Below are 14749 nucleotides of genomic sequence, written 5' to 3'. Positions count from 1 at the left end.
AAACCATGGGGGATGGAATTGTTTACCATGGAGGAGGATGCAGATGACTGATGGGAACAGTGAATGGGAGCCCTCCAGTTTGTCACAGGTCTCACTTGCTTAAGAATATTAGTACTAGGGCGGGGGGATAGTTATTCTGAAAATTGAGCTTCTTATTATGAATCTTTTTCTAAAATCCAGGTGTGTTGATTTACATGTACTTTTAGATCGTACACTTGTAGACTGATCTGGACACCTTTTTTGGCTGAAGAGTAGGGTAAACATGTTTTAAAATAATAAATAAGTTGGACTGCAAGATCTGATAATATTTCTTATCTGAGGTTCTTGAATTTGAGCATGCAGTAGAATCAGAGAGCGCAGCAGAAGCAAAATGATCTTACCTACTAAGAGGAATGTCTGGTGTCCAATAAGGATAGACTCGAGCAATGGAGTCTCTCATCTGGGTTTGATGTCCCAAGTAGAAATAAGTGTCATGTGCAAATTTGAGGGCTAACAGGTCAGTTGGGTGGTTCTGCAGGATTTGATCCCAGGTGTCACAAGCTTTTGGGAGCTGCCTACACAGGGGAAAAACCCAAGGCATATAAATATCCTTCAAGGCGTATAAATATCCGTTCACATAGTTGGTGCCTATTTCGCGCAGATAACCAGGAAGAAATGCTGCAATAAATAATGTATTCCCCCCGTCCTTTTAGCCAACAGATTATAACCTTGTTTGGACAAGAGGGTTAGTAAAAGTTGTTTGCACCACTGGTAACTTTTGTGGGTTTGCGTGCAAGACTCTTTCATACTATAAACCAGTGTTCTTATATTTAAAGGTGTACAATGCTGCTATATAATGTGAATGAGATCTCCCATATTTAATTACTGATTACTTGTGACTTTCTTTTTTGAAGTACTATTTGTTTACTCAAGCCTGCACAGCCTATGACCCAGGCCACCACCCGCCTAGGGCAGCCTGCCAGGTGCCGGGGGGGGGGGGGGAGTTGCCAGCAGGCTCCTATGGGTGGCTGGAGGGCTGTGTATGTCCTTGTGGGACACAAGAAGCACAGGTATGACTTAATTTTAAGAGCTACATGTTAAAAGAAGTAGCCCAAAGGAACTGTTTCTAATCCCTCTGTGTCCGAAGGGAGCAACTAAAACTAATGGCACTAAGTGCTGAGAGCTACCATTTGTGGATGAGATTCCATACAATTAACAACAATAAGCTAGAAGCAGGTTAGACCCTTGAAAATATATTTTTCGTTTAAGAACTCAATTTGAAACATCATCTGTTATTTCACTCATTATACAGGGCTACCAAATAGCATTATAACATTATGCCTTATGGACAATGAGGAAAGGAAGTTATTACAAGAAAAGACGGGCCTAGTCTTTGTGAAAAAAGTTAAATATCTGGGGGTCAATTTGTCAGTGAAAAACTTGAATCTATATAAAGATAACTATGAGAAATTATGGAATGAAATTAAGAGAGATTTGGAGATTTGGTCGAGTTTGAAATTGTCATTAATGGGCAGGATATCTGTAGTTAAGATGAATGTATTGCCAAAGATGTTGTTTCTGTTTCAAGCCCTACCAATTATTGATAATGTGAAGTGTTTCAAAGAATGGCAAAAAGCACTATCTAGATTTATCTGGCAGGGGGGAAAACCCAGAATCAAATATAAATTACTAACGGACTCGAAAGAAAGAGGGCGATTTTCCCTTCCATATTTGAAGATGTATTTTGAAGCAGCAGCTTTTTGCTGGATTAAGGAATGGATACAACTAGAGGACACTGATGTTTTAGATTTGGAGGGATTTGACAATGTGTTTGGATGGCATGCATATCTATGGTATGACAAGGTAAAGGCCCATAATGGCTTTAAAAATCATGTGATTAGAAAATCTCTATATAATGTTTGGATTAAATACAAAGATCTTCTAGAAAGGAAAACACCCAGATGGCTTTCGCCAATGGAGGCAAAGGCCCAGAAAAAGTCAAATATGGAATCCAAGTGGTTGAGATATTCAGATTTGTTATTGGAAGATGATGAAGGATTTAAATCAAAACCATTTGACCAAATCAAAGATAAAATAAATTAGTTACATTATCACCAGATTAATGAATTGTACAAAATAGATAAGAAAAATGGTTTTGCTTTGGAAAAAACTAAACTGAAAATGAAGTTGTTAGATTCTAAAGTTAAAAATTTGTCTAACATGTATAATTTATTGTTGGAGTGGCATACAAAGGATGAACAAGTTAAATCTGTGATGATAGATTGGGCAAGAGATGTGGGACATAACATAATGTTTGAAGATTGGGAAAGGTTGTGGAGGAAAGGGGTCAAGTTCACTGCATGTACAATGTTAAAGGAAAATAATATGAAAATGATGTATAGATGGTACTTGACTCCTGTAAAGTTAGCAAAGATTTATCACAATAGTGATAATCTATGCTGGAAATGTGAAGAAAAGGAGGGTAAAGGTAAAGGTACCCCTGCCCGTACGGGCCAGTCTTGACAGACTCTAGGGTTGTGCGCTCATCTCACTCTAGAGGCCGGGAGCCAACGCTGTCCGCAGACACTTCCGGGTCACGTGGCCAGCATGACGAAGCTGTTCTGGTGAGCCAGCACCAGTGCAGCACACCGAAACGCCGTTTACCTTCCCGCTATAAAGTGGTACCTATTTATCTACTTGCACTTAAGGGTGCTTTCGAACTGCTAGGTGGGCAGGAGCTGGGACCGAACGACGGGAACTCACTCCGCCGCAGGGATTCGAACCGCCGACCATGCGATCGGCAAATCCTAGGCGCTGAGGTTTTACCCACAGCGCCACCTGCGTCCCCTAGAAAAGGAGGGTACCTTTTACCATATGTGGTGGACCTGTCCCAAGATGAAAGACTTCTGGGAGAAGATTTATAATGAGTTGAAAACAATGTTGAAATATACATTTGTTAAGAAACCAGAGGCCTTTCTTCTTGGAATAATAGGTTTGGAATTGCCCAAAAAAGATGCTAGACTGTTTTTGTATGCCACAACTGCAACTCGAATTTTATTAGCCAAAAATTGGAAATACCAACAGTGGAGGAATGGCAGATGAAGATGATGGACTTTTCGGAGCTAGCCGACCTGACCAGAAGAATCAGTGACCAGAGGGAGGAGGAACATCAGGAAGAATGGAAGAAATTTAAAGACTGTTTATCGAAATATGCTAAGATAAATTAAACAGAAATACTTGCAAAATAACAGATAGGCTAAGGACTTAAATATGTGAAATTATAAAACAATATGTTTAAAGTTAAGATGAAAAGAGACAAAGATGTTAAGGAGTAAGTAAATTTTATGAGAAACTGTCTTGGAAAACCGTTACAATGTTATATAATGAAATTCAGTCAAGGGAATTTGAGGAAGTCATTTAACTATGATATTAATATTGGACTAAGTTCAGTTTTGATTTGTGTTTGTTTGTTTGTTTAAAAATGTGGAAAAATAATATTTTTTTTGAAATATATATATATATAACATTATGCCTTAGGTCCAAGGGTAGATGTTGCAAAGCTATTGTTTGGCAAAGGAAAAAAAGCAAAATCAGAAATGTTTTAAAGGAAAGTAGGGAGGGCAGGTACCAGGGCTTTTTTTCAGCCAGAACTCACCAGAACTCAGTTCTGGCCCCTCTCAGGTGGGCTACATTGCCATTATAAGAGAACGAGGGAGGTGTTCATGGTGAGTTCCAGCACCTCCTTTTCTAGAAAAATAGCACTGGCAGATACACCAAATCAAGTTTTTTACAACAGACATTGCCCCTGAGAAAATGAAAATAAACTGCTTGTTCTGCAGATTTTGAAAGCTAGTTTTTACAGAAAAGGCAAAAAAGCTTTCCAACTTCACTGCCTAAAAACCAAGGACTTACCCATTAGCAAAGAGCTCCAATGCAGAAACATGTAATTTCTCTCGTTCAGTCAATGGCTGAGACTGTGACAGTGCCACCATTTTCTTTATTGCACCATCTAGTTTTCTGTCAAGTCGAGGTGAACTCCCAGTACCAATCAGAACCAAACCATTAGCAATCACATGACCCATTACTGCAGATAAAGTCAGAAGTAAAAACTTTACGTAAAAGATTATATCAGTGGACAAAACCTGCAGTCCTTTACCTAATTTCATGCAGATTAGGAGGAGCCTGGAAGGAGAGGAGTGGGGACGAAGTCAAAACTGATGGAGTGATGGAATGAGAAAGGGTGGCAAGCCCTCTGGAAATTATTAATTCAGACTTATTACAGGAGTGATCTGTGTGTCCGCTGGCAACTCCTTGGTGGGCAGGGAGAGAAAGGGGTGGCAGAAAGAGGGAGAGAGGAAGAAAGTGAGAAGGGAGCGCTCCCAGTTGCTTTGGGCTCGGGCATGCAGCCCTCAAAAGATTGCCCAAGAAAATGGGGCCCTCAACAAATAAAAGCTATAGTCATCTTTTAGTTATATAATAGGTTGTTCCTCAAACATATTTCTTTATTTTCTCAACTATACAGACAGCCTGATTGTAATGAACCTCTATGTGGTTTACAAAGAATAAAAACAAAACATTAAAAATATCAATAAAAGACTGTTAAAAACAGGTATTTAAATAAAAAAGATAGTTCAAATCAACAAGAGGTTTAAAAGATGTGTTTTAACCTCAACTTTTACATATGTGGATAGGCTTGCATAAACAGAAATGTTTTAGACAGGTTCCAAAAAGAGTAAAGTAAGGGAACCCGCCTGATGTCAATACAGAGAAGGTGGCCAGGTAAAATAAAAAAAAAGTTCTATCCATTTACCTCCAAGAATCACATCCAAAGTATTTTTCATCATATATTTGAATCCATGAAGACTAGAAACATTAGCTTTTCTTTTTTAAAAAAAGAAAAACAAAACTTAAGATCCGACTATGGTGAGAAACTGGCCAATCTAGATTCAAACTGTGGCTTACAATGCAAGTTTATTTTAAAGTAACCATATATAGTGTTAAGAGAAGTTTTTTCTGTTGAGATGAAATGACAAATCTCAGGTAACTAAAAGCTGAATGCATAAGTTTCTGAAGGAGAGAGGATGGGTAGGCAGATGAATGAGCCCAGGGGCCAGCTGAGTCCGAGTTCAACCATTATGGGCATCGGTGGTCCCAAAGAAAATAAGCATTGCACCTCCCTCCCTCCCTTCTTCTCTCTCTCACACACTTTTTGGGCCAATTCTTCACATTTTCTACAAGGAAACAACGTTAGGGCACACAAAGATGCACTGAAGTCGTTTTGCTACTTACAAAAATTAGGGTCAGCTGCCTGCAGTTTTGAGAAAGTTCCTTCAAGGCCCCCTAAACTATTATCGTTTTTCCAGGTGACATACTGTAAGAAATACAAACAATACACTGGTTAAGAATCCAAGAAGAGATAAGTTTCTTTTCATCATCTCATGCAAGTAAATCTTACATTAAGCAGAAAACAAATTTAATATATTTCCGCTTCTAGCTCATGTGGCAATCCACGGGAATATTCTTAAGGTGATTTTCTTAGTTCCATTAATACAGTATACAGTATACAGAATTCAGAACTACTAACCAACTTGAATTCTGTTAATCCAGTCTCTGGGACAGATAAGTCCAATTATTCCTGAGTTGAGCTCATGATTCCGGGAACTAAGATACTACTGGGGGCGGGGGAGGGGGGGCTGAGCACTGCATTTCCCTGCAAAGGCAAGAAGGGCAAAAAAGATTGTTCCTGACCTGACTGCAGCATGTCTATTGCTGCACATGGAAGCATTGTTGCTTCAATTGTTTTAACTCTTTTTAATTTGTGTGGTGGGTGTGTTGTTGTTTGTTTTTATTGAATGAGAGGAGATCTCGTGTTGGGGAGAGCAGGGGGGTCCCCCAATTGCAGTGGTTCAGGGTGGGGGGAGGTATGGTGTGGGAAGGGGTGCAGGCTGGGTAAGGGGCAAATGGCACAGGCAGTTATTAGTATTATTAAATTTGTTTATATCCTGCCTTTTTCCTAGACTGGGTCTCAAGGCAGCTTACAGATAAATTAGAAACGGCTAAAAATGTAGATTTATGTTGGGGGTGGGCAAATGTCCACGCTACATTTTCAAATAAGGTGCTTGGCATAAATACAGAATAAAAGACAAAGTTAAGTGACTGTGCCCCGTGCCACGTTCCAGCTCCTCCTCCAGCCTGGGCAATTGTGGTTGTCCTGTCAGCCAACCTTTGGGTCTGTTGATGAATGCCAGGCTGGCTCGGAGTAAGACCTCCCTCACCCATGACCTGATTGTGGATGAGGAAGCCCATCTGGTCTGAGCCTGCATCACTGAGCCTGAACAGAGCAGAGTTGATCTCACCCAGCTGTCCCCACCTGGGTACTTAGGGCAGCAGCATCAGGACAGATTTGAGTGTTGGGGAGGAGGAGATACTGTGGTCCAGAGATTTTTCTCTCCCTCTCTCTCTAGGCTGTTTGTACACTTGGTGGGAAATCTAGAGTGTGTGTTCCTGGCACTGGACAACCAGGACAGAAAAGGGGATTCTGCTGGTTTACCACCTGCCTTGCTGCCAAGCAGTCTCCCTGCCTGAGCTGACAGAGATGGTTTTAAAGGCAGTGTTGAGCACTCCCAGTTTTGGGGGACTTCCAACAGCCATACTGAAGCAACTGTCTCTGGGGTGGCTTAGGACTTCATGGCTGCCACGACTATCATGGGGCTGGTTCAACATGTCATTGGTGCATTGCATGTGGCAGGCCACACACTGAACCTTGATTTCTCAACCGGTCAGGAACGTTTTTATACCCGAAGGAGCGTCTCCACCCCCATCGTCCATTCTGTACACTGAAGTCCAGCGCTGACGGCTTTCTGGCGGTTCCCTCACTGCAAGAAGTGAGGTTACAGGGAAACAGGCAGAGGGCCTTCTCGGTAGTGGCGCCCTCCCATGAGATGTCAAGGAAATAAACAACTGCCTGACTAATAGATAACATCTGAAGGCAGCCCAGTTCAGAGAAGTTTTTAATGTTTGATGTTTTATCGTGTTTTTAATATTCTATTGGGAGCCGCCCAGAGTGGCTGGGGAAACCCAGCCAGATGGGAGGGGTATAAATAAAATAATAATAATAATAATAATAATAATAATAATAATAATAATATGATCTGAAAGTGGAGGATATGGACATCAGTTCCTTGTCAAGGTCAGATCACTGCCTTTTCAGCACCTTTTTTCCTCTTCAGAGCCAGGGGGCTTTTTAGGATGGTCTGCCCTTGGAGACTGATGGATCCGGTGGGTTTCAAGGTGATTCTGGGGGGTTTTCCAGTTACTATGACTGGTTCTCTTGTCAAAGTCCTGACCGACCTCTGGAACATCTGAATGGCTCAGGCTGCTGCATTATAGTTCATGAGCAACTTCTCTCATTTCACAGAGCCTGCTTGGCTCCTTGGTAGACTCCAGAACTTAGGACAACGAGACAAGCTGCAGCAAGGCTTGGATGCAAGTGGAGGAAAACTGGGACTGTCTCTGAAGATGGTTCAGAAACTTCAGGTGGTGCAGAATTTGGGGGTTACTTTGCTCACCAGAGCAAGACGGTTTGAGCATAGAATGCCAATCCCAGCTTGACTGCACTGGCTGCCAGTTAGTTTCTGTGCTGAATTCAAAGTGCTGGTTTTGAAATATAGAGCCTTAAACAGCTGAGGACTGCAATGCTCCTGCTCACTCCACTCATCCAGAACCTGGGAGACCAGGGCTGAAATCCCCAGCTAGTCAAGAAGCTCCCTGGGTGACCAGGCCCAGCTGCCATCTCCCAGGGTGGTTGTGAGGAGGATGAAATGGGGAGGAGGGGAACCAGGCGCACCACCTTGAGTTCCTCGGAAGATTAAGGTGGTATGTAAATGCAATAAAAATATTCATTTATCAAACAGCCATTGCCTTCACCTTTCTTCATACTTTTCGAGAGCATAGCAAAAGCAAACTAAAGGGAATTATATAATTAAAGGGGATCTTTATTTTCCCTTTATTGATATGAATTTTCCCTTCACACCTGAAAGACTAACACGGCCCCTCTGTAATTGCAATTTTCTTATTTCACCCCTCCAAAATATATGGGGAAACGTATCTAATATTTACAAAAGGTAATCCATTAGAATAAATATTGTTTTTATGTGCAATAATCTCTTCTTCTTTCCTACCTGAGTCAGGGCAGCATCATACATTTTACAGGCCTCATTACTCGTGGTTGAAAGAACAAGTCCCGCATCCTGCCAGGCCTGGAAGGCATAAGACACTGCTTACTTTATCTCTGATGTAGAAATATTAAAATTCTGGAAACTCTGAAGTCATAACAGAAAAACACTTAAAAAATTTTACACACACACACTTAAATTTTATATACTACTTGAGTGTAGTAAAATCTCAAAGCAGTTTCATAAATACATGAATTGTTAACTGTCCTCTTCAGATGAAGAGTGGTATTGAAATTTAATTAAAAAAAAAATAATTTAGAGCATTTGTACCCTTGCTCTTCAGCCAAAAAAGGCTCCCATAGAAACTTGAATACAATCAATTAAAACAAGACAGCTTCTTTTTTTTTTTTTTAAATAATATTTATTAAGATTTTCAAAGATAGAAAGAAAATACAGAAAGCAATAATTAAAACACGTTCATAGCCTTCTTTTCATATATCCGCTTTCTGGGACTCCCCCCTTCCCCCACCCCTATCATATTCCTTTTTCATATTGTTGGCTCCACAAGCTCTCAGTTCTGGATAAAAACTTAATTTGTTTAAACCATTATTTGAATTTAAAATTTCTGCACTCCACATCAATACCCTTAATAAAACACAAAAAACTTCTTTCCCAGGGCCCACCCCATTTTCATTCCACAATTTCCCTTTTTTTAATAATAGAAACACCCCACATAATAAAAATATCAGAAATAAGAAATAAAGAGTATAAAAGATGAGACAAAGCCAGTTCAAAAAAAAAAAAAAAAAGGTGACAAGCCTTTGGATTTTAGTTCTCCCCCCCCTGTCCCCGGTTTAATTTCCCCCTGACCACCAAACCATATTATCCGCCTGGAATTCTTACAATCCATGAATCACCTATTTCCCCCAACTCCTTGCTGGTTTTTTTTCCTTTTTTTCCCTTTCATAATTATTTTTAGAACACTTAACTTCAGATCTTTAATAAAGCTCCCCCCATTGTTCTTTCCAAATTATAGTCCAGTTTCCTCTTGTTCCGCTGCTGAAACGTTCTAATTCAGAAGCTTAGTAAGCCTGCAGGGATTATTGTTATTCAGGAACAAAAACTTGCGTTCAGTCCCTTCCTTTCTTCAATAGAAAATTCTATTGTCTCCTTTAGCTGAACACCCTGTAGACAAAATATTATTTCCGTTTTGCAGCTTTCCCAGAAGATAACCAGTCCTGTAAAATTCCAATGGTGTTTTTTTTTTTTTCACTTACGACCATCTTTGTAATGTCCCGAAATTCCTCTAGGGGGATTGTTATAACTTTGTCTTCTCTAGTCCAAAAGTCCGATTGTTATCCATATTTTCGCCATTTTGTATCCAAGTTTTAACGAGTTGTTGCAAATTGTAACAAATTTAGCCAGCAAAGTTCTCATAATAAAATCCTCTCTGCTTTCCGACTTTGACAGCTACTTTGACAGCTGTCAAAATCTCCGACTCTTTTCACCAGGCTCTCTCTTCAATCACCCCGGTTCCCAGGGGGGGGGGTTACGTTTCTTCTCCCTCAATTCATCCTCCAGCACAGTTCTTATAATTCCCCATCGTGGAATTCTTAGTGATTATCAGCAATACAAATCTTTTTGGACCTTGGTTTCCCCGTCCTTGTCTTGAAAGGTTTACAATAGGGGGGGGGACTGACTTCCTTTTTGGATCCCCCCCCCGCTCGTATCCAATTCAAAAAGAAATTCTTTTTTTCCTCTTTTTAAACCCAGTTTCCAAATTACTCACGGGTTGTTGTCTAAAAGTCCGAATTTTCAATAGAAGAAGTCAGCGCTCTCCGCCGGATGGCATGCGGCTGCGCTCGGCAGGGATAGCAGAGGACTCAAAGCACCACGCTTCTCCCCGGCACCCGATCCGTAGCCTTTAAAAAGGCTCCTTCACGAGTCGGGAGGGCGCTAGCGGTGCCAGCCGAGTCTCCATGTCCACGACCCTCGTGGCCGTGGTTTTTAAGGGTCCCCGCATCGCCGGTGCGGTAGGACCCAGCCCCTGCCGAGCAGACTCCCTCCGGAGCTCGGAGGGAGTCCGCCATTCGGCGATGGCGCCAACCCGGAAGTCTAAAACAAGACAGCTTCGTCCTGCGCTGCAGCCAAGGGGAAAGGGACAGGGAGGGAGGAGGAAAGAAGCAAACTCAGGCACCAGCTGGCAGAGAAAGGGCCGGGGGCCAGAGGCAGAAGATGGGGCTGGTCTGGAAGAAGCCCTGCCCACCATCACGCCCACCAAAGCAATGCTGGCTTACCCATCATGCCTAAAACTTAGGAGTTTCAGAACATTAACTGTATTAAGGTTCAACAATGCATTTTCCCACAGAGCCTCTAAAATCTCTCTTCTGCTATTACAGTGTCATCATGAGAAGGAAATGTGTAAGTGAGCATTTCGGTCAATGTATAACCAGATGACAAGAGAACCTCATGTGAAAATGCCCTTACATAGTTCGTGCAATTATCCTGTTGTCTCTGCAGGTTTGAGGAAGAAATTATGACCAAACACAAAGACATTTTATGTCCACGGACTTTTACCACTGTTTAATTTTCCAGTATGTTGTGTTTTATCTCTGCCTTTTTAGTTAATAGCTGCATTGTAAAACCTTTATTTTTCTGAACGCAGATTATTCAATTTACAAAGATTCAAAATCACTACTGCATTGAGCAGATTAAGGCTGCAATCCTAGCCCCATTTCCTGGGAGTAAGTACCGTTGAATTCAACAGGACTTGCTTCTGAGTAGCATCAAATAAAGCATTTCCAAAGGGCTGCTGCTAAAAGTTTTCCATTTCCACGGTGTAAAGAACACCTGCTCGCGCGCCCGCCGCCCTTTCTCTCGAGTAAGCGCAGCGGGACCCTGGCCACCAAGGCGCGCCGCAAGCGCAGCCAACCTTCTCCGTTTCCCCCGTCTCTCTCCGCGCCTTCGCCCCCCGCGCGCCCCCCATTTCTCACCGCGGAACTGAAATGCCGGGAGGAGCCGCGCCACTCACCTGGCAGTCGCGGAGATGCGCCATGTTCCCGCCGAGAGAGAGGCTTCGCTCTCCGCCCCGAATCCGGAAACGGCGTCGGAAAAGAACCTGGAAACCAGAAGTCACCACGGAGTGGCGAAAGGCGAGGTTGCGGCGCCCCCTCGCGACTCCCTCTCGGAGCGGGGATGGGCGCAAAGAGGGGCTTTGCCGGAGGGCCCGCCGGCTCCGGGGAACGAGCCTGGCTGCCCCGCGTCCTCGGGGGGCCGGGCGGGGCTGGCCGGACCCCGGCGTGGCGGGGAGGCGTCCGGCGCCCGGCTGCTCCGAGGGGCCGTGAGAGCCTCGCGTCCTCCGGGGCTGCCGGCTGACGGGATTGGCGTGGCTTGCGAGGATGCTCAGTTTTTTATTTTTGGAGGAAGTGCATATTTTATTACCCAGTTTGGCGGTGCTTGTCTTAAACGGAAAGCATTTAAATTTGGGCCACTTTAATTTCTTAAGTGTGCCGAGAATGTAGGTGCGTGCGTACTTGTCTCAAGTGTGTGGTGCATACACGTGTAGCTCTCAGGACTCGTGGGGCGGGTGGGGGGAAACGAGCTCAGGGCTTCCTTCTCAGGCTTTGCTCTGATGGAAACAACGACCTCATCAAGGGTGTTAGGGAAGCTTCTTTTGTAGCAATGGCCTGCTATTCTGTCGCAGAGGCCTTCATCCTCTCCCTGCCCTGTCTGGATTTCAAGGTCAGGCCCCCATCGGAGTATGGGAAGGAATACAGTGGCCCATAACTTGGTGGCCTTTTGAGGGTGAAACTCTAAAGTTGTGAGAATTGTGTAATGCCCGTGTGACTTGCTGGAAATGCGTAACTGGGGGGTGGGGGTGGGGTTAGGCAGTGTTCGGTTTTCAACATCACAATGTATCATCAGCCAAACATCATGGTTTGGCTATAAACCACCTCAGCTCTCCCCACGGGAGCTGAGGCGCTTTCAGCCCAGCGCCTTGCAGGCCTGCCGCTCAGCTCCCCAGATGAGCCAGCCCATCTCTCCTTCCTTGGGGCTCCTTCCTGAGGCTCCTTCCTGGGGCAGGTGAGCTGCCTCTTTCTTCCCGCTCGCCCCCCACTCCCCAAAGACAGAACAGGCGGCGCTAGCCAAGTGCACAGAACCTGACGTGTGACTGGGGGGCGAAGTCTGCAAGGCCCAGGGTGCAAAGCCGCCCCATCTGTGGCTTGCAGAGTGGGACTGCCTGAGGCTGCTGGCGGGCAAGCAGGAGCAGGATGGGGGCTCTTTCAGCTGGGGAGTCTTTTGGTGCTGTGCACACAGCTGACTGGCATGTCATTGCAGCCACACCAGCCTGGCACTGACCTGGCGCCTGGACACCTCCATTTCCTCACAAAGGGCTGGCACCCAGTTAATTTTGAACGCTGCCTGAGAGTTGCTGGAACAGAGTTCTGGCATGTTCCGGCTGAAAAAAGCCCTGTTTACATCTGTCCTGTTATGTACTGAGTTGAATAGGATCCAAAATGCAGCAGTCTGATCAGTCCTAGAACAATAGGATTCAGAATGCAGCAGTCTGATTGGTCCTAGAACAATGCAGCAGTATGATTGGTCCGCAGGAGCCACCCAATCCAGCTCCAGGTGGAAGTGAATCCGCAACCTGACAGGAGAATCCCAGAATTAGCCAATCACGTGTGGCCCATTGTGTAAATAATGTATATAAAGCAGATTTTGGGGGGAACTTTCATTCCTCCTCCCCACTATGAGCTGAATAAAGAGCATGAAATCCACTCTTGCCTCTGAGTATATTTCATGTCCCTCAACTTGTTTAATTTCCCTAGCTCTGATGTATAGCAAGAAGCCAGATGGGCTCTATAAAGCAGGATCATCACCTTGTCATGGGGAGTGGGCTTGAATGTTCCTGTTACCCTTATACCCAGTTACCAGACTTATACCCAGAGAGAACTTGCTGCAAGACAGACCCAAAAAAGAAAATAACAGAACACCTCTAGTCATCACATACAGCTCCCAAGTTAAAACAGTACAACGCATCATCAGAGATCTACAACCTCTCCTGGACAATGACAGTTCTCTTTCTCAAGCTCTGGGAGGAAGACCTTTCATTGCCTACAGACAGCCACCCAATCTTAAACAACTCCTAACCCACAATAATACTACAACCAGACTTAACACGGACACTGGCACCAGAGCCTGCAATAAACCCAGATGCCAACTTTGCTGCCACATACACCCGGACAACACCATTACTGGCCCCAACAACATCACACATACCATCTCGGGACTATTCAATTGCTCATCATCTAACATTGTGTATGGCATCAAATGCCAACAGTGTCCTTCAGCTCTCTATATTGGACAAACAGGCCAAACCTTACGCCAAAGAATAAATGGACATAAATCTGACATCAAGAATCACAAAACAGAGAAACCAGTAGGAGAACACTTCAATCTCCCAGGACATTCTATACAAGATCTCAAAGTAGCTGTTTTACTACAAAGGAATTTCAGAAATAGACTGGAAAGAGAAGCTGCTGAATTGCAACTCATTACCAAACTTAAAACCATGGAGAGACCTGGTTTGAACAAAGACATTGGATTCTTATCCCATTATACATGACTAAGCCATTTCTCACCTTCTCACCCCTTGCCTTTTCCTGTAAGACCTATTACAGTCGTTAAGAGTCGTCAGCAGGCTCATCTCAGCTATCTGCCAATCTCCCATTCCCACCACCCTTCTGAGTAATACCCCTCCCCACCTTCTCACTATATAGAAGGATCTGGCAACTTCTGTTTCAGTGTATCTGAAGAAGTGTGCTTGCACACGAAAGCTCATACCAAGAACTAACTTAGTTGGTCTTAAAGGTGCTACTGGAAGGATTTTTTTTATTTTGACTATGGCAGACCAACACGGCTACCTATCTGTAACTGGAACCATGGAAGGCACCACATTGAGCCGCATGAAATGGAAGTCCATCAACCTCACCAAGAAACTTGCACAGGTACAGACTGATATCTTCTTTCTTACTAAATGCAAGAACCTGGACATTATACCCAAGGGTCTTAGAATTAAGAACCCTCTACAATCCACGTATCCCACTGAATATGCAAGAAAACTATGCAACACTTTCTCTAAGAAGCTGCTCAAACATCTGATCAGCGTTCTCTACTCTAAACAGAAGCTAATAAAGGAGGAACTCCTTGTATTAGACAACTCTATCAGGAACCACCAAGCTTGGCAAGAGTTCCAAAAGGAAAAACAAAACATTTACCACTCTCAACTGGAGCTACTGAAAAAACAGAAAAACAAGAAACTCTCTAACCTTTCCAACCTACAGGCTACTAATCAAAACAAGATCAACAATATTGTCAATCTCTCACAGCAAGCACTCAGCCCAGCCGAGGAATCAGTCCTTTCACATGGACTGTCATTCTGCCCTGCCAAATCCCCACACATGATTCAGTTCTACGGGGACTTGGAAGCATTTTTCCGCCGTTTACGCCTGAAGGAGTATTTTCAACACACACAACAACAAGACAAATCAGAACAAACAACAACTTCACAACACAACACCTCTCAACCCACT

The 14749-nt window shown here is 43.7% G+C and overlaps 1 protein-coding gene across 2 annotated transcripts in view; it reads right to left on the bottom strand.

The window, feature by feature from the left end:
- The window catches only part of TTC38 (tetratricopeptide repeat domain 38), a 29854-nt gene extending 18517 nt beyond the window's left edge, over positions 1 to 11337 (bottom strand). Inside the window, exons 1-5 of one of the 2 annotated variants that reach the window (XM_081005603.1) lie at positions 11185 to 11337; positions 8160 to 8237; positions 5269 to 5350; positions 3892 to 4063; positions 381 to 554 (exon numbers count right to left, since the gene is read on the bottom strand). In XM_081005603.1, the coding sequence (XP_080861729.1) occupies positions 381 to 554; positions 3892 to 4063; positions 5269 to 5350; positions 8160 to 8237; positions 11185 to 11208 (530 nt within the window). In that variant the 5' untranslated portion in view covers positions 11209 to 11337. Of the gene's footprint in view, positions 1 to 380; positions 555 to 3891; positions 4064 to 5268; positions 5351 to 8159; positions 8301 to 11184 lie in introns of both variants that reach the window. The other variant, XM_081005604.1, reaches the window with a different exon arrangement.
- Positions 11338 to 14749: the final 3412 nt, after the last annotated feature.

The sequence above is a fragment of the Podarcis pityusensis genome (assembly GCF_964106645.2).
Source record: "Podarcis pityusensis genome assembly, chromosome: 5".
NCBI classification, from domain to species: domain Eukaryota; kingdom Metazoa; phylum Chordata; class Lepidosauria; order Squamata; family Lacertidae; genus Podarcis; species Podarcis pityusensis.
The sequence above is the reverse complement of the archived record's forward strand: the minus strand, read 5'-3'. Positions and strand labels throughout refer to the sequence as shown.